The sequence below is a fragment of the Lepidochelys olivacea genome (genome assembly GCF_965140295.1).
Source record: "Lepidochelys olivacea isolate rLepOli2 genome assembly, chromosome: 1".
Lineage (NCBI taxonomy): Eukaryota > Metazoa > Chordata > Testudines > Cheloniidae > Lepidochelys > Lepidochelys olivacea.
The window spans coordinates 52,232,016-52,252,698 of NC_140411.1; the positions used below are offsets into that span (position 1 = coordinate 52,232,016).

The 20,683-nt window shown below is 39.9% G+C and overlaps 1 protein-coding gene across 2 annotated transcripts in view; it reads left to right on the top strand.

The window, feature by feature from the left end:
* The window catches only part of NBEA (neurobeachin), an 867,588-nt gene that overhangs the window by 560,845 nt on the left and 286,060 nt on the right, over nt 1–20,683 (top strand). For both annotated transcript variants that reach the window (XM_084617023.1, XM_084617024.1), the window contains one exon: nt 2,673–2,797. In XM_084617023.1, the coding sequence (XP_084473149.1) occupies nt 2,673–2,797 (125 nt within the window). The remainder of the gene's footprint in view (nt 1–2,672; nt 2,798–20,683) is intronic.

Consider the following 20,683-nt stretch of genomic DNA (forward strand, 5'->3'; position numbering starts at 1 on the left):
TGTAAGGCATATGCACAAGGGGACAGAGATGAGGTCACATGTGCAACCTTAACTTTGGCATTTTCTAATTTTTGAATGCACCATTCATCCTTAAAGTTTTCTTAATGTACTCTCTTTGTTGGAATAGTATTTACAGGTAATATAGTTTGTAAAGTGCTTTGGATCCCACTGGGTGAAGTACACTGTTAAATGCAAGATAATTTTTCATTACGCAATAATTTTAATTTAATTACACTATAGACCATGATGAGTGAGCCAGTGCTAATGTTGCACAGTACCATGTAAGCAATAACAATGTGGTTATGAACTTAGTCTCTCTCCAAGGGTTGGCAAAGGGCTGGGAGTCTCATTAAAGTCATGTTCTCATCCTTCCAATGAAGAGTCTTCTGCTTCTTAGTTTGTTGAATCAAATAGTTGTGTGGAAAGCATTAGGTAGGAATCTTGTCTGGATCATCCATCATCCTGTATGAAGATGCAACAAAATTCCTACCTGACCCTTGCCAGCCATATATTGATGGCTAGGGGCCTAATCATTGGGGTTCAATCCTCTGAGGTGGTGTGCATCCTCATGTCCCATTGTACTTTGGTGTGGTGGAACTGGTTCTAGATCAGCAGAGATTGTAAGGCATAGGGTTGCTTGTTGGAAGGATGGGGGTTGCTGTAGTTTGAGATTGGTGACATTGTAGCACCTTTACAGGAAAAAGGAAAATCTAGGGAGAAAAAATTTGTTATACTGTGAAAAGCTGTTTACTTCTGTGATCAAAAACAAGGTAAAACCAAACCTGAGATTCTTTTGAGGGTTTTGTTTTTGAAATTTTGATTTTAAGGCAAGATTTTGTATTTCAGGTTTCAAGCTCATGTTAAATTATTTTATTATGAGGCCCTTAAGCAGAGTATTTTCCAGTAACAATCTTACCTGTTTTTTGTTGTCCCTTTGTTAAAACACTTGCTTTGAAAGCTGTTTTGCTTTATTGCTGGTTAAGAGAATACAGTATTTTTCTTTGTTCAAACTGATTAATGTTCTATCATCATGGAACATGATTTGAAATCAAAATATATCTCAAAAGTCAAATATTCCTAATTTTTTAGTATGGATTTGTTATCTGTACAATATTATGTCATTCTTCTCAGATCAGTGGCCTTTTTTTCACAAAGAACAGCCACAAAATCCATGTGTTTTTTAAAAAATAAGGCCTTTGCTGCTCCTGTTCCAATATGTTTATATTTTTAAATAGGAGCAAGAAAGGGATTTTGCTAATCTGTTAATAGTTACTCATTAAAGATTTTTCTTCCTTCTCTCCACACAGTAAAAAAATCTTTTAATTGGTCATTAACAAAGATAATATGATAAAATGTGTGTGTGGATTTGATGCTGTTTCATAAATCTAAATAAAGGTCATTTTGTATCAAAACAGAGAAAAAGAGACCTAGCTTGTACCTGTCTCCTCATTTCTGCTCAATGAGCCTTTGAGCCCCTAAGCAGGGGTCAGACACACTGTAGTCCTTGCAATCTTGGCACATAAAAGCCATGTGAGTCTAGTAACAACTACAGGGTAGCACTCCTGGTGCTAACATATGATCCACTGCACCACCCAGTACAGCTGGGTCAGTGAATGGGCAAACATGTAGTGAATTCCCTTTAGAAGGTTGTGGAAGGGGTCTGTTGTACCTTTGCACACGGTCATGATGCCTCTAGGAGTGGCTGACAGTACAACTACTCCTCATAATGAAGGCAGGCAGACATTTAAAGCACAGTCTTGTGTAGAGTATCCTACAATGTACTTAAAATATTGGACAGGTAGATGAAATATTCCACCACGATCTTAGTACTAATTTTGTTTGGATGTTTACTAAACAGCCATCCAGTCCCATATTTAGTAATGAAGTTAAATTAAACACCAAATAATGACATGAATTTGCATTTTCAGTTGGATATAGATTAACAATGGTTTCTGTCTCAATCTGTGGAACTTTAATATTGGTTCTGAATGCAAAAAGGCAACGTAACATGAAGATGGTCATGGTTGTTAATGGCTTGTATTAGCTGGAAGCTATAAAATCATCCAAGGACTCTGTTAGTGTTGGAATAATAATTTGCCAAGACAATTACCACATGGTGAAATTTTTTGCAGCTCTAATTCAGTGTTATTAATAATGAATAAAATTGCAATTTTCTCAGGTTGCTGGGGGCAGTGGGGAATTATTTCAATGAATATTTCAGCACATTAGTTTAATCATAGTTCCACAAAATTCAAGTGGGCAATATTTTATACTTCTAAGTTCAGTCTGCTAAGGGACCATAGTCATTAAATTGCAAACTATTTGCACTGAGATCCATTCTATGATTTACTAACCTTGTTAAAAACACTGTAAAAGAAATCAAGCTGTGCCATTAATACTTGTAATTTGATGCTGCATTTGTTAATGGGCTCACTGTGATTAATGTTTTTAGCAGTAGACAGAGCATTTTGAGACAGACAGGGCTGAGCTCTTTAATGCTGAAATACTAGTAAAAATGTTAGAATATTGCACATTTTTGTAATATATATTTTTGCTGGAACATTTTCCTTAATGCCACTGAAATATAGAAGCAGTATTGTAATGATATGTGTATGCTATATGTAAATACAGTGCAAGTTCTAGTAGGTACTGACGTGTTCTCTATTTTGTAGCCAACTGCATGACTTCTGGCGCTTGGATTATTGGGAGGATGATCTGCGCCGGCGAAGGCGATTTGTTCGCAATGCTTTCGGATCCACTCATTCTGATGCCCTCCTCAAAGCTGCTGTGGAATATGGTCAGTACTAACTCACCCCCTTTTTAATAATGGGGCTATTTTGTTGTCTTCTATGTCCATATTAGAGTGCTGAGGTTTGTCATTTTTTTTCTCACATCGTAGTTTTAGGAAGCTGGAACAGGAATTCTTTCAGCCTCATTTCTTGTTGGGCCAGAGGAATTTCTCTTGGATGCTGTGAAACACTCACTCTTCCTAGTTCCCCAAGGCTTAGCAGTATTTCTTTCAGCAGTAGCAGAACCAGGGTTTAGAGTAACGGCAGAGCTCAGGGGGTGATGAGCCATTGGCAGTGCCACCTTCAATTATACCTATTGGCTTGAAAAAGTGTTGCACATATACATAAAGGCCACCCCCCTTATGCCCTGGTACCCCTTATTAGCTCTTCCACTGCCTTTCGAGCATTCCCAGACTCCATTGGCCCTAGGATTCAGACTGGTATAAGGAATCAAACCTGACTCTCCCGCTTGGCAGAGTATGACTCTTAGGCCAGTGAGATGATATAGCACAACACTAAGACCTCTTTTCAATGAGGTTTATAATTTGTCTATAAAAATATTGAAAGCATTAACTTGGCATACATAATCTAAACCAGGAGTAATGTTTATCTGAAAATCGTGAAATACGTCAATAAATCCTTGTTTAAACAAAGCTGCTTAGCAGTTTTGCTCAGTGCTTTAGGACAGTCATGAGCCCAGCACTTTATCTCGGGGTTCTCAGCCTTTGTCTTTTTGAGGCCCACCTGACATGCTATAAAAACTCCATGGTCCACCTGTGCCATAACAACTGGTTATCTGCCTGTAAAAGACAGGGCTGGCGTTAGGGGGTAGCAAGCAGGGCCGTTGACTGGAGCCCCATGCTACAGGAGCCCCCCCATGAAGCTACGTTGCTCAGGTTTCAGCTTCAACTCCGGGTGGGGCTTCAGATTTCTACCCTCGGCTCCAGCGAGTCTAATGCTGGCCCTGCTTGCCAGACCCCCTGAAGCATGCTTGTAGCCCCCCACGTGCCTCAGACCCGTGGTTGAGAACCACTGCTCTGTTGGACAAAGGAACTCCAAACACCTGGAGGGATGATAGGCTTTTGGGGATGGTCTTTTACTGGGACATGGTTACAAGACTCACCTGTGACACCAGAGAGTTAGTTTCAGGGGTTTATAAGAACATAAGAGTGGCCAGTGATTCTTCTAGCCCAGTATCTTGTCTTCTGACAGTGGTCAATGCCAGATGCTTAGAGGGAATGAACAGAACAAGGCAATTATCGAATGATCCATCCCCAGTCATCCAGTCCCCGTTTCTGGCAGTTAGAGTTTTAGGGACACCTGGAGCATGGCGTTGCACCTCTGGCCAGCAGGCTTGGTGCAAGAGTCGAGAAGGAGATACATTTTTCAGACCTAGGTCTTGTGCAGTTCTGTAGACATCCACAAAGGCATTTTTTTTCAGGAAAGGTTCCTATCTACCTTTTTAAATTATATTTATAATTGAAAATAAAGTAGTCCCAGTATTAATTTTCACTATATTTAGGGGTAAACAAACTTGAGCCAACATTATTCTTAAATAAGTTTAAAAGCCACATAGTGAAAATTGATGTAAGGAAAATCATTTTATGCAAATATGAGCTAAATCATGCAGTCCATTTGTAGCCAGAGCTTTCAGTGAAGTCACTGGAAGTTTTGACTGTTAGATATAATTCATGCTGTAGAGTTAATCTGTGGAACTCACCACTTCAGGATATTATTGAGACAAATAGCTTGTAGTAAGCTTCAGAAAAGATTAGATATTTAAATGAATATCAGCATGTACAATTATACTAGCTAGTATATTATTTATTAAAATATAAAGGCTGTCAATTGTAATGCTTCAGGCCATAAGATGATCAATAGCTGGGGTCAAGAACTAATTTTCCCTTATGGCATATGGTATTGCACATTTGACACAGTGGTGTGTTTATTTTCCCCCATCTTCCTTTGAGGCATCCAGTATAGAGCCACTGTCAAAGGCAGATGTCAAATCTTTAGTTTGAACTGCTGTAAAAATTACTGTATTCCTTTTCAGAAACAAATACTAATTTTAGCCCTAGTCTCTATTCTACTTTAATACAGAATTTCAATTTTGAGGAGGCTGTTAATATTTAAATATGTAAATGTTCTGATTTCAAACCAGCCTGAAAGCAAGAAGGAAACTGGTTTATAATCCCTAACATTGGCCTCTTAAGGCCTGATTCAGCACCATTTTTTAAGTTAATGGAAGTTTTGCCATTTACTTAAGTGGACTTTGTTTCATGCCCTTATAATGCAAATGATGTCCTCTTATTTCCCCTTCCACACCACAACTTAATGTGCCACTTCTGTTACATTTCAGCATACAAAAGGGAACCCCATATAGTTATACACATTTACCTTCAAAGCTGAAGTATTGCTAGGGTGGTGCAAGTCAAACTCTCATTGGTTGTGTTTCAAATGACAGTAGATGGAAGTTATCTTGTTGGCAGTCGTATAATAAATGTGTCTGATATGCAGCTTTCCCATAAATAAATTAAAAGCATGGTATAGCATTCTGGAGGAATTTTAAACAGCATGCATTGAAGTTAAAACCCATAGATTCCACCTTGATGTACTTACTTTTCAGAGGCTTGTGCATATGGATTTTAATATTGAAACTTTTAGTTGACCTTTCTCTGTGAGAAAACATCCTTAACACTGATGTTATTTTTATGCCTCTTGGTGATACTAATGAGTTGAATAATTTATGAGGTTGTCATGTGAAAAGGATTTGGTGCAGTTTGATGTACTTTCAGCCTCTGGTGTTGGAATGTGATTAATAAAGACCTAGAGGCATAGAATTTTTTTCCATGGTATTTTACTTTCATTGCATTTTTTGTTCATTTTGTTTTGATAATTTTATGTTGGAATAGTTTCATAGTAAAATGCTGTTAATGTCAAAAATGCAATATAATGTCACGGTACACAAGAATCATAACATGCAGTTTCCAACTAACAGGTTATTCCCTGACCTCAAATATTTTATTTGTGGAAAATGAACTATTGATAAAAAAAAAGGTTTTTTTTTAAATGTTACTTCAATAGCAACCTTAAATCTAGACTGATCACTAGTACAAGAAATGCTATTTTTGGTATGAGTATAATAGTGGAAAACATCTTATAAGTTTTTGTTATCTACATTGACTGTCAGTTATCAGACAAGGTTTTGTACATAAATATGGCAGTGGAGGAATGTTTAGTCGAAGCCTAAGTCAGCAAGCTCCTCTGTGTTTACGATCAAAGGCATCAACTTAAATAGGTCTGATCAGGCATTGCAAAAGAGAGCAGGCATCTTCAGCCAAGCAAAAAAACACAGAGCAAAGATGACAAAATTAATCAGTCATTTCTTTGGCAATAAATAATAAGATATGCTGAGGATTGCAGATGAGAGTTTCTGTGTTCCTTGGAGATGTGCCTGCTTAACACCTGATTTATTTGAGCTTGTGTAGCCATCAAGATATGACCTTGATGAGTAAAAGACTGCTCTACAACTAATCTAGAATTAAATCAGTGTTGATGGTGGATGCATGGATACTGTAATAATATGACGCTTGCAGTCATAAAGGAATAGAAAAGTCTTGGGAATGGCAAATATGGCTACGGTCTGTACACCTGTTCCAGAGAAGCAATATCAAAATGTTTGTTTCCTCCTTAAAGAACTAAAACGGGGGTGGGGGGTGTAAAGCTTATTCTGACCGTGGAGATGGCTACTTTCTATAGGAAATATCCGTTTTGTTAATGTTCACCCACCTATCTAGGTGTATTATGATTACATTCTAAGAAGTCTCCTATAAGTGTTATCAATACAGCTAGTATTTAACTATAGGCTCATTGTTGACCAGTTTATACATATTGAGGTTTCCATGTTTGGTACAAACTATTGTAAAAGATTGAAGTTACTAATAAGTAAAAACACTTCAATAAATTGAAGCAATGTAAAGTTTAAAACAAATCCCCATGGATGTATTTTAACTACCCTTTAAGTAGTGCTCTGTTTCACAGTTGTGCCTGCAACAGTAGGGTGATGATCTGTTAGGTCTTTTCCATCCTACCTACCTGCCTCCAGCTTTCACCCTGACCACACCACACGATCCATTGTCTACAGCCAACCGCATTTGCTCCAACCCCTCAGACAAACACCTACAAGATCTCTATCAAGCATTCTTACAACTACAGTACCCACCTGCGGAAGTGAAGAAACAGATTGATAGAGCCAGAAGAGTTGCCAGAAGTGGCCTACTAAAGGACAGGCCTAACAAAGAAAATAACAGAACGCCACTAGCCATCACCTTCAGCCCCCAACTAAAACCCCTCCAATGCATTATTAAGGATCTACAACCTATCCTGAAGGATGACCCAACACTCTCACAAATCTTGGGAGACAGGCCAGTCCTTGCCTACAGACAGCCCCCCAACCTGAAGCAAATACTCACCAGCAACCACATACCACACAACAGAACCGCTAACCCAGGAACCTATCCTTGCAACAAAGCCCGTTGCCAACTGTGCCCACATATCTATTCAGGGGACACCATCACAGGGCCTAATAACATCAGCCACACTATCAGAGGCTCGTTCACCTGCACATCCACCAATGTGATATATGCCATCATGTGCCAGCAATGCCCCTCTGCCATGTACATTGGTCAAACTGGACAGTCTCTACGTAAAAGAATAAATGGACACAAATCAGATGTCAAGAATTATAACATTCATAAACCAGTCGGAGAACACTTCAGTCTCTCTGGTCATGCGATTACAGATGTGAAAGTTGCGATATTACAACAAAAAAACTTCAAAACCAGACTCCAGCGAGAGACTGTTGAATTGGAATTCATTTGCAAATTGGATACAGTTAATTTAAGCTTGAATAGAGACTGGGAGTGGCTAAGTCATTATGCAAGGTAACCTATTTCCCCTTGTTTTTTCCTCCCCCCACCCCCAGACGTTCTTGTTAAACCCTGGATTTGAGCTGGAAATGGCCCACCTTGATTATCATACACATTGTAAGGAGAGTGATCACTTTAAATAAGCTATTACCAGCAGGAGAGTGGGGTGGGGGGAGAGAGAACCTTTTGTAGTGGTAAACACCCATTTTTTCATGGTTTGTGTGTATAAAAAGATAGTCTACACTTTCCACAGTATGCATCCGATGAAGTGAGCTGTAGCTCACGAAAGCTTATGCTCAAATAAATTGGTTAGTCTCTAAGGTGCCACAAGTACTCCTTTTCTTTTTGCGAATACAGACTAACACGGCTGTTACTCTGAAATCTGTGAATACTATACATGAAGGCAAAAGTGTTTGTAGGCTGTTAAAGTAATTTGCACAGCTGAGTGTAAAATTAGAAAGATTTTAACAAGTATCTTTTGTAAATATACCAATATCCTATACACTATGCCAAGTTGCTTGTTTTGTTCTTTTCTCACTATGATAGGTATGGTAAAATGCAGTTGCACATCTCATTTTTGTGAAGATTACAAGGGAATGCAGTCATACATTCTTACCCCAGTTTATTTTAGCATATTAGAATAAGACATGTAGAATCGTAGAATCATAGAATATCAGGGTTGGAAGGGACCTCAGGAGGTCATCTAGTCCAACCCCCTGCTCAAAGCAGGACCAATTCCCAATTAAATCATCCCAACCAGGGCTTTGTCAAGCCTGACCTTAAAAACTTCTAAGGAAGGAGATTCTACCACCTCCGTAGGTAACGCATTCCAGTGTTTCGCCACCCTCCTAGTGAAAAAGTTTTTCTTAATATCCAACTGAAACCTCCCCCACTGCAACTTGAGACCATTACTCCTTGTCCTGTCCTCTTCTACCACTGAGAATAGTTTAGAACCATCCTCTCTGGAACCACCTCTCAGGTAGTTGAAAGCAGCTATCAAATCCCCCCTCATTCTTCTCTTCTGCAGACTAAACAATCCCAGTTCCCTCAGCCTCTCCTCATAAGTCATGTGTTCCAGACCCCTAATCATTTTTGTTGCCCTTCGCTGGACTCTCTCCAAATTATCCACATCCTTCTTGTAGTGTGGGGCCCAAAACTGGACACAGTACTCCACATGAGGCCTCACCAATGTCAAATAGAGGGAACGATCACGTCCCTCGATCTGCTCGCTATGCCCTTACTTATACATCCCAAAATGCCATTGGCCTTCTTGGCAACAAGGGCACACTGCTGACTCATATCCAGCTTCTCATCCACTGTCACCCCTAGGTCCTTTTCCGCAGAACTGCTGCCTAGGCATTCGGTCCCTAGTCTGTAGCTGTGCATTGGGTTCTTCCGTCCTAAGTGCAGGACCCTGCACTTCTCCTTATTGAACCTCATCAGATTTCTTTTGGCCCAATCCTCCAATTTGTCTAGGTCCCTCTGTATCCTATCCCTGCCCTCCAGCATATCTACCACTCCTCCTAGTTTAGTATCATCCGCAAATTTGCTGAGAGTGCAATCCACACCATCCTCCAGATCATTTATGAAGATATTGAACAAAACTGGCCCCAGGACCGACCCCTGGGGCACTCCACTTGACACCGGCTGCCAACTAGATGTTGTAATGCATGTAATGCAGCATGTTTGAATTAACAATAGCTGGCAATACTGAGTGAGGTTTTGGTTTCACACTTGAAAGTTTTTTTGTTTAAATTGAAGCTCTAATGGAGTTGCACAGGTAGAACTAACTGAGTCTTAGCTAAAAAAAAAAGTAATGCACAAGAGAGAATAGAATCCATCTCCTTCCCCCATACTTTTTTGGGCTCTGCAGTGCTAACATGAGTGAAAAGCAGTAAACACTAAGTTCTGTCATTTAGTGTGCAGATATGATGGCATATGTACCTGGTAAGCATATGTGTGGTAAGAAGTTGCTCTTTTGATACAGTTAATTGAATAGCTTGCAAACAGTGCAGGATTAGATGAGCCACTACAGTACCCAGCTAGGACTGTGAAACAGAGTACTGCCCTAAAGGACATTTAAAGAGCAGAATAGGGAGCTTATTCAAGCTCTTAGGGCTGCTTCCCCAAAAGCTTAACTTCCACAAACAGTTGTGGTGTTGTGCATTACAAAATTAATAGACCAGGTCCAGCAAAGACTATACTTGCAGCCTGCACTAGAGAAAGTAAAGATGAATAGATTGGTGCCCAAGTATCTGAACATTTGTATAAAATGTGTTGAACCCCTGTTACTGTCTGTGCTCAGGAACACTTGGCCAATTAAGTTGATTATAGTGGTCACAATGATGGGTCATGAATTCCAAGAATGAAAAACCTGCCAATTATATGTCCAACCTTTGAAGTGCAATTGTGGTTGTATTTTAAATGAGCAATATGGCAACAGCTTTCAAACCTGTGTGACAAAAGCAAGGCCTCTAATTCATATTTAAGCATCTAAATAAAAGTGACCCGATTTCAAGAGTTGTTCTAGCTGAAGGAGGCTACCTATACATGGCTTTTTCTGAGACCTGTCACCAATGCTCAAAGTTTCAGTGAGGGTTGTATGTGTTCAATCCTTGAAAATCAGTTTGCTTTCATTTCTTCAGGAGCTCCACTGTTAAAACAAATGCCTGGACTTTTGAGTCCATGTCTATCCTTGACTATCTGAGAGCTGTTTTTCCCACCCCTAGTTCCTGGGCACTCCACATTTGAGGTTCCACGCTCTTGCAAGTTGGCTTGTCAGAGAAACTAAATGTTATTTTAATTGTCCTCCCTTACCCAAAAGTGTCAAGATTTTCACCTCTTGTTTTTGCTCTGCTGTAGCATTGTAAAAATGTTGGTAAAATGCCACCACTGTTCAGAGCAACTTCTAGGCTGCCTATGGAAAGCTGCTTTGTAAATTGTCCATCCCTATAACATTTTAATCTCAGCTACTCAAGAAAAATTGTAACCTGAGGCTTCCTTTCGTGCCACTCCTAGCAATCATTACAGTTTCTTCAAGCCCCTTTCTGATTGCAGTCAGTCTCTTGAAAGCACTTTTTAGCAATGAGCATCCTTCAGTCTCACATCTTCACTTATTGCTCCAGGTCTGGTACCTTATTACCTGCCTTCAGTATCTCTTCAGGTAACAGATGTTTCTTCCTCTTGTCTCTGAGAATAGCCAATGACAGTCTAAATTCAAAAAATGTCTTAGAGAAAGCAAATTTCTTAGATAAATTGGACATTATTAAAAGCAAATTTAAAGGTATGTGATATAGCATCATCTCTAGCTAAAGGTCTCAGTAACATCCTCACAAGATAGGTAAAATCTAGTTACAGTTACATTCAGCAAGCATTTACTTACAATGAGAGTGATCTATTGCCAGTAGTAAAGATGTGGCAGACCAAGTTATGACTTCAGTTTTAGCTGTGAAACTCCATTTTCTTCCAGAATTATACTGTGCAACCCAACTTGACTGTCAGATCCCTGATCAAGTTTGCAGGCATTGGAGAAAAAATATTTTATTTGTAAACTGAGCAGATTTGTTGTGGAGTCAGATCTCCAAAACACCATTTTAGAGTCAATTTTCAGTGTAAGACAGCACATTAACAATTTTCAAACTTTGAAATGTATGTAATATTTTAATAAACATGAATTAAAGAAATATTAAATCCGAGGCTGACACAACTTAATTTAGCTTTTATATTTAATACTAATTTGTTTTTATTATCAAGCCTTTTCTTTTATATTAGTACTTTTCATGGACTGAAAACAAAACAAAAAAAGAAGCAATTGACTGAGGTTAAGAATGTAATCTTCAGGAGAAAAATACTTTAAAGAACACCATCCAAATATCTTTAAAGCTTTGTCGTGAACAATTTTAGGTATATTGTACAGAATAGATTTTCATATAATCAAGGTCCTCCTAAAACATCTCTGATGTCATTCTGTTGATGGATAATCAGATTTTTCTTATAATTCATACTTGTCTTTCCCCTAAATGTACAAGCAACCGAAATGTTTTAGGTAGCCACTTTTCAAGATAGGTTAGTGCTTGATCTAAAGAAAATAGTAACACACACAATACAAAAAATGTTGGCCACTAGAAATACACAACCCAATACCTATGGCCCAAGAGCCTTCCAATCCTGATTTAATTATTTAAGAAACATTGCACTTATACATGTATAAAAGAAAGGAAAAAGCAAAAAGCTAATGACTACAAAGAAAATCTGTAGTGCAATGCATGCTTAGTTTTAACCTATATACAAGTACAAGATGACACTTACAAGCAGTTTTAAGGAGTAGCATCTGCTTTATGGGCAGATATTATGTAGATACTAATCTAGATATTACAATGAAGAGTACTTTAAAATATGTATGTGATAGTAGTAGTACTAATGCATTAAAGGTTTCCAGATGTTATCAAATAAGTCCCCTCTGTTCTTCAATCTAAATGTGATCATTACAGAGGAAGCCATCTGAGACAGGCATGTAAACCATTCCGCTTCAGTTGGAGCAGCATTGTCTTTCCATTTTCTCAGTCTGACTTTTTGCTGCCATTAGTCCAATTATCAACCAAGTCTTTTTGTTTGCAGCCAGTTCCCCAATTTAATATAGATAAAGCTACCCTGGCCAAAATATTGGACTCAAGAATTTTGCTGATTCTCTCATATTTTCAACCAAAAATTCATCATCCATCATCCCCTAAACATGTTAGCACAATTAGATGGAGAATTTAGTTATGTCCAACATAAATTCAACTATCTTAAGCCTAAATTGTATGTCTTGAAGTACAATATAAAATATGTGCATTAGTTTGAAATACTGTGATTTGAGATTTGCATCTGCAGCTTTATATTATAGCCCAACAGTGCCATCCACTGCTTCTCCAAATAATCTTCCAATACATTTCTTCCCAATTTAGTTTTAAGAAAGACACTACATTGTAATCGAATTCCATTAAAAATTATCATATATACGAGGATGCTTCATGTATATAATTATTTTTAAGAAACCTAGATCCAGTCATAGTCTAAAGTTTTTCAAGAGGGGTTATTAAGCAGATTAGCAATGCAAGATCTTAGTTGAAACAATAATTAAATAAAAAATACACAGGATGTTGCCACAAACCTCTTCCTAGTGATTTCTAGCTCCCAAAAAACTCTTAACTATATTCTCAATACTTCAATCTGTCATGATGAAGATCTCCTTTGGAATGATAACCTACCATAATATAATACAATAAATATTCAAAGTGATACTGATTTTTTTTCTCATTATGGAAGCTCCTGTACTCTGACTAGCTAAGGAGACCTGATTTACAGAAGCACTCTCAGGTTACTTTACAATAACTGTAAAGTGTAAAAATCTACTTCCTGTGTTTACCTGAGAAATTATTAGCCACTCGAAGCACAAGAATTTTCATAGTTACTTTATGGTTAGTTCTCAGTAACTGCCAGAGATAACTTTAGCGTAAGATCATGGGCTCAGTTGTTTCCACAGAAATCATGAAACCAGGGCTGTAAAAACAGACAAACATATGCTTCTCTTGGTCAAGTGTGGAGGGGAGACTTGGGGATAGGTTGGGGAGTGACCCTGCCCCATACTCACCCCGCAGTAGTGACTAATGTCCCATTGGGCTGGGGTCAGCTCCCCACTTTAGATGTATTTCCCTCAATCCCTGGAAAAATCACGGAGCCGGTCCTCAAGGAATCAATACTGAAGCACTTAGAGGAGAGGAAAGTGATCAGGAACAGTCAGCATGGATTCACCAAGGGCAAGTCATGCCTGACCAATCTAATTGCCTTCTATGACAAGATAACTGGCTCTATGGATGAGGGGAAAGCAGTGGACGTGTTATTCCTTGACGTTAGCAAAGCTTTTGATACGGTCTCCCATAGTATTCTTGCCAGCAAGATCATTGGGCTCAATAGGTAATGATCAATGGCTCCATGTCTAGTTGGCAGCCGGTGTCAAGCAGAGTGCCCCAAAGATGGATCCTCAGGCCGGTTTTGTTCAATATCTTCATAAATGATCTGGAGGATGGCGTGAACTGCACCCTCAGCAAATTTGCAGATGACACTAAACTGGGAGGAGTGGTAGATACGCTGGAGGGTAGGGATAGGATACAGAGGGACCTAGACAAATGAGAGGATTGGGCCAAAAGAAATCTGATGAGGTTCAACAAAGACAAGTGCAGAGACCTGCACTTAGGATGGAAGAATCCCATGCACTGCTACATCCTAGGGACCGAATGGCTTGGCAGCAGTTCTGCAGAAAAGGACCTAGGGGTTACAGTGGACAAGAAGCGGGATATGAGTCAATAGTGTGCCCTTATTGCCAAGAAGGCTAACAGCATTTTGGGCTGTATAAGTAGGGGCATTGCCAGCAGATTGAGGGATGTGATCCTTCCCCTCTATTAGACACCTCTATGGTGAGGCCTCATGTGGAGTACTGTGTCCAGTTTTGAACCCCATGCTACAAGAAGGATGTGGGAAAACTGGAAAGTGTCCAGCAGAGGGCAACAAAAATGATTAGGGGACTGGAACACAGGAGTTATGAGGAGAGGCTGAGGGAACTGGGATTGTTTAGTCTGAGGAAGAGAAGAATGAGAAGGGATTTGATAGCTTCTTTCAACTACCTGAAAGGGGTTCCAAAGAGGATGGATCTAGACTGTTCTCAGTGATAGCAGATGACAGAACAAGGAGTAATGGTCTCAAGTTGCAGTGGGGGAGGTTTAGGTTGGATATTTGGAAAAACTTTTTCACTAGGAGGGTGGTGAAGCACTGGAATGCGTTACCTAGGGCGGTGGTGGCTAGGGCACCTAGGGCCTAGGTGGAATGCATTACCTAGGGCTCCTTCCTTTGAGGTTTTTAGGGTCAGGCTTGAGAAAGCCCTGGCTGGGATGATTTAATTGGGGATTGGTCCTGCTTTGAGCAGGGGGTTTGACTAAATGACCTCTTGAGGTCCCTTCCAACCCTGATATTCTATGATTCTATTGACCTTGGGGTGAATCCTGAATAGTGCTGTGACCCCATAGAACAGGAGTGGGAAGCCAAGCCCAGACCTGTGGGACAAGATCCACTGATACAGGGTAAGTGTGGGACAGGCTCACTCTTCAGGCTTCTCCCTCCTTAGTGGGCAAGGATTAGGTTTGCAGTGCAAGGACAGAGGATGCTGGTGCAGATGGTCAATGCCCCATCAGCAGTATAATATACTGCATCCCTTGAATCAGGAAGTTATATCTGCCCATTACTAAATGTCCAGCAAATCTGCAAATTTCTTTAATGATTTTCCAAGCTTTATGTATCAGAATCTGTTATCCAAAGTTCAGGTCTTGTCAGATATCCAAAATTTATGTCAAAACTGCAAATCACTTTTGAAATATCTTGATTTTATGTTTCATGCCTTTCCTCTGATATCTTCTGAAATTTATACCTTTTGATACCTTCTGCCTTAACCTATCCCTTGGCTTCTATAATAGATGTCACTTTGTAGAATGTTTATTCTTTTTGCCAGCATATGATATGGCCACCTCTGCTTCTGACTTCCTTCAGCTGAATCAAGTCAACTCCAAAATGTGCAAAAGGAACAAAAAAATACCCAAAAGCAAATATAAATATAATGTGAAACTTCTTAAAGGACCAAAACTACCAATAACAATGAACAGCCTCATCGTTCTTCTAGCTGCTGCTTTATCCTTTTCCTTCCGCATCCACTGTGTATGCAGAAACACACCCATGACACCTTCCATTCTTTTCAACATGGATCGCTTGTGTGCAAAGAAAAAGAATAAGGCATTGTGATTTAAAACGTGTTTAAAATTGTATGGGGTGTACTCTTGTTCTTTGCATTCAGTTGTATTGCTGAATAGCAAATATAGAAGTCATTTAGAAGTCATGGGGAGAAGGTTCTGTGCACAAAGCACTCCATAGAGATGCTTTGGGAGAGTGTTCTGGAAGTGGGAGTTTGACATCCTGCACACTTCTCACAGCTGGCTCTGAGTAGCACTTCAGAGTCTGATTTCCATCTGCCCTTCACACCTCCCATCTTTCTGCTTAAAAACTCAGTTTGACGGTAGAATAGGAGCACCCCTACTCAGTTTTAACAATTTTTAAAATTCCTTTCCCCACCCCCATTTCTTCATCTCCTCCTCCACTTGGTTGCAGGAATCTTTCATTCTACTAACGAGTTGGCTGCAATGTTTCAGTTGCTCTTTAGGTGGGTTTTGTTTGTTTTCTTGCCTGTTTGTGGTTTTACCTTTGCTGTTGCTTCAGATGGAGGATGAAAACTCTCCACCTAGAGGGGTTTTCCTGTAGAGAAGTGCTTTATATGAATGGGTGTGTTAACAGGACACAGGGGCTGAATTAGCTGGATTGAGTGGAGGAAGATTAAGCAAGCACTATTTGGGCCCAAATCATCCCCAAAGGTTTTGATTTTAATAACACAGAACAAAGCCCATCAAATACAGTTAGTATCAGATGGAGCTCGTGGGGTCTCATGAATGTATTTCTAGCCTGCTGGTATAGACAAAAAATGTAAGGTTACTAGCTCCATTCCCTGTTCCCTATACCATGCTCCTGATGCATACAACATTACAGAAAAATTTAGCCCTTTTATGCCAGTTAAAGGGGCCAGAGTATAAAAAGGGACCCTGAGTGAGAAAGAATTCCCTTGGCACAGGAACAGAGGAAGACCACAGCAGGCTGTCCTCAGAGGACATCATCACAAACCCTGGTTTAGAGAGGATAGGCAGGGGAAGGAGGAGTATGTCATTGGTGGGACTGCAGCTCTCACAGCTACTTCGAATCAGGAGGGCATATAATAATGGCTTAAAAATACCTTAGTTCCCCACTCCTCTTGGGCTGTGAGTTTTGCTTCTAAGAGGCACAGTATGGATGTCTACTCAGTGGTTTCAGTTTACAAGTCCTAATTTCCCATTTACATTGCTCCAGTAGCATAAAAAAAAAAACACACACACACACACTTTGGACTGTAACAGTCCCTGGGAAATCTCTCCTGGATAATGAGATTTCTCAGCTGACAAAAAACTAACAGAACAACTCTGCACAGAATGAAGAAATGGAGGAACTGTGAATCAGGGCTAATATATTTATTTTTAACAAAGAAAGAAGTGACTGTTGTTCTGCCCCTCCCTCCCACCCTAAATGTTTCCACTCTGTTACTTCAAAACCAATACCAGTTCAAATTATATTTATGGGATACTAAAAGTAGTAGGATTTGAACAAAAGTACATAGGAAATACCATCTTGCTGTTTGGAACACATGCTCACATATATGCTCATTGGGCATTGCATACCTACACAAGTGAGTGAGTTTCAAGATCTGTACCTTACTTCATGTACCACTTGTATTATGGTATTACGTTTGGTTCACAAAAAGCCAGCAGTGTTGTGGGACAAATCAGATGCTTACGTGTTTCAGCAAAGTGCTTTTCTTCAGCTGAGATTATACACTTATGGTATTCAGAAGCACCCAGGGGTTATCAATGTTTTGTACTTACTAAAAGGAATGCCTATTTCTAAGGAAACATTCTGAAACACACCACTAGCCAACGTGTTTGGAAAGAGACTTTATTACAGAGATCTATCAGCCAACATCTCATGCATATTTCAAAACACATAATATATTTATTTTAATATGATGCACATTATATTAAGATTTGGCTTTTTCTACAGCAGTTCTTCTCTATCCTTATATACCTAGGTATCCTCTTACCCATTATTTATATAGGGCCCTGGACTTTATAATAGTCATTCTTTTCTAGCTAGAGAACTGTGTTCAACTCTTGAAGAGTTTTTCATTGGTTTTCCTTTTGCCACCCAAGAAAGCACTCAATCCCTCTCTTCAAACAGCTGAGCATACTGTCTCAACAGCATCTCACTTCCAGCCAGCCTGGAAAGTGGTCTTGCCAACTCCTGTGAATATAATGTGAATAATGAGATTTTTAATGATGTTTCACAATAACATGAGAAGTTTGAATCTTTCTTGTGATTCCTGGAAAGCAAAACTAGAGAATCAGAGAGAAACTCAAACAATGTTCTATAGTTTAGGAGAAGATATCGTAAATCAAACCCCTAATCCCAATTCTGACTGCTACTAAGACTTCTGTGCAGTTAAGATTTTTGTGGTTAACAATCTGTTATGAGCCCAGGATTCAAACCTTGTAAGGTAACTACCATTCACCAATTTCACAGGTGACTGTGAAACCAAGACTGTGCAAAAGGTCACTTCAGGCAGAGCTGGGAATAGAACCCAGGGCTATAATACAACTGAGCCAAATCTTGTACACTTGCCACACATCATTTGAAAGAACATATCAAATTAGGTGATTTTATAATTCATGCTAACACAGTGTGACCCATTAGCAACTAGACCACATAGAGAGGTTTATGACTCTGCTGCTGTTTCTGTGCTAAGAGATCTGGATTAAAATCCTGGTCCCAATGAAGTCAATAGCAAAACACTGCTTGAGTGCGGTGAGATATGATTTCAGCCCTCGTTCTTTAGAAGCTCATGCCTTTACAGAGGTCCTGGGTTCAGTCCCAGACAGGGACATTTTATATTTGTCCATGCTCTCTTTAACTTCTAGAAAACTGCTTTCAGAGCCAGGAATAGAAACCATGAATCCTGATGCTCAGCATTCTTCTGTTGTCTCACAACAGCACTGGCTCTGTGTGTGCATCCCTGTATGTGCTGGCCCATGCAGAGGCTAAGAACAGGCTTTCTCCCAGAAGCTACTGCTGTAGTTGAAGTGAAAATGAACTGTACTGTGGATTCAGAAGGTTATGGAGTCAAACCTTGCTGATGACCTATGTGAGAGTGAAAATAAAATTTGCATCTGTGTATAAAAGTTAGTGCAAGGACCATAGAATTATTGTTGGAATGATTTTATATTGCAAAACATATTTAAAAGTGAATCTGCATATTGAGCTGTTTGCTTTACTATTCTAATTTTATTATTTGCATTTGTTTAATGGAAGCTGTCCCTTTAAGAATAAGTGTAGCTGACTAAGAGAGATTTTGTGTATGTCCAAAGAGCAGAGACCCTGCTTGTGTAAGTTCCCAAAAGGTCAGAACTCACTTGGATAAACTTATCTTTCCAGAGAGCAAACCTCATTCTTGAAGGTGCAACATTTGCAATTATTGGATGCCACTAGGCATTGCTGATGAGCTAGAGCACCTTTCACCTGTAGATCACCAATTTGAATCCTACCCACAGTAGAGATTAAAAGTTGTTCCCATCTCATGGATATTTACTAGTATCTATAGGAGATGTTTGGTGAGTTCCAGTCCCTGCTCTCACATCATAAAGTCACTACCATTTTTTGCAGTGCATTATAAATTCTTTGGGTCAGGGACTGTCCCTTTCTCTGTGCTGCACAATGGGGCCCTGATCTTGATGGGATCTCAGACACATCTCCTGTAGTAAAGGTGAAAATTGCCATACTAAACATTTGTGAGAGCTGGCAGTAATTGTCACACATGCACTGGGGACGCGAAAAAACTGTAGAAGACAGTGGAAAAATAGTTGAATTTTTTTTTTATCATTATTTTGGGGCAGTCTCATTTTGGGGGGTGGGACACTCAAAATTCTTGAACTTTGGGGATCGGTAGTACTGGAAAAGTGGGAGATTCCAGGACTGAAACCAAAACATGTTTCTCACATGGCACTGCACAGCTAGGATAGCCAACTTTCTAATTTGTGAAAATTGGACACTGAGCTGCAGAACCTCCCCTGCCCCCTATTCTGTCTCTTCCCCTGAGGCCCTTCCCCCCATTCCTCTTACATTCCCTGCCCCCCACAGTCATATGGTGCCCTCTCTACCCCCCTCCCCCTGCCCGCTGAGCAGGGCTCTAGGGGTGGGGTGAATGGTGCAGGGGAGGGAGAGCCACACTTCAGGGGTGGGGGGTGATGGGGAGGATGGGACAGGGAGAACCATGCTCAGGGGATGGAGGGGTGAGTGGGGCAGGATGGGGGAGGAAGAGGCATGCACACTGGGGATGGAGGGGTGAGTGGGGCAGGATGGGGGAGGAAGAGGCATGCACACTGGGGATGGAGGGGTGAGGGTGTTGCCACTACCTCTCTCCACTGGAGCCATTCCTGTGAGCTCTTCCAGGCTCCAGCAGTAGCTACTGTGCTTACTGCCCCTCCAGGTGTGGAGGCTGGTTACTGCAGGTAACCCGACTTTCAGTATCGGGTCAGCAGTGCTGACTGGACACTGCCAGGTACCCTTTCTGACCCGACTTTCCGGTCGAAAACCGGACACCTGGCAACCCTATGACCAGTACTATCATGAAGTTATTTGTCTGTACTAAGTTTTGATATTTCTAAAATGGGGGGTTGAAGTTATTTATATTAAATTTTATATCTCTCAAGTTGAGCAACTTTTCCTTTTCATTTATAAGCTTTGTTAACAGCAAGTCACATTAACTGCTGGCATAAATGGGTACAACTCTGGTGACTTTGACCTGGAGTCCCTATGTTCTGAAGGCAGATAAAGATACAGAATGCACATTTTTTCTGCAGCACATGTGCTGGTGTGCTTGTTTTTGAGTTTGGAATATTTAAACTAAAGCCCATCAAGGCAAAATCCAAACTTAGTTTTTGAAGGATTTCACATCTGCCATTTATCTTTAATCTTAGAAAACCCATTTTATCAAATTCTCTTTCAAAAGCATGGAATGCATTTTTCAGTACTCACATTAAGAGGATTAGTATATTTACCTCTCATACTTATGTAGTACCACATTTAAATTCAGTCACATTTTCTCTTAACTTTAATTGTATTTTGCTATTTACGAATACCCTCTTTGGTGGTCTTTCTTAAGAAATCTTTGCTTACATACGAATATTTTGAATTAGGAATAAATGAAATTCCTTTTTTGCTGTCAAAACCAAAATTATGAAAATGCATTGCATG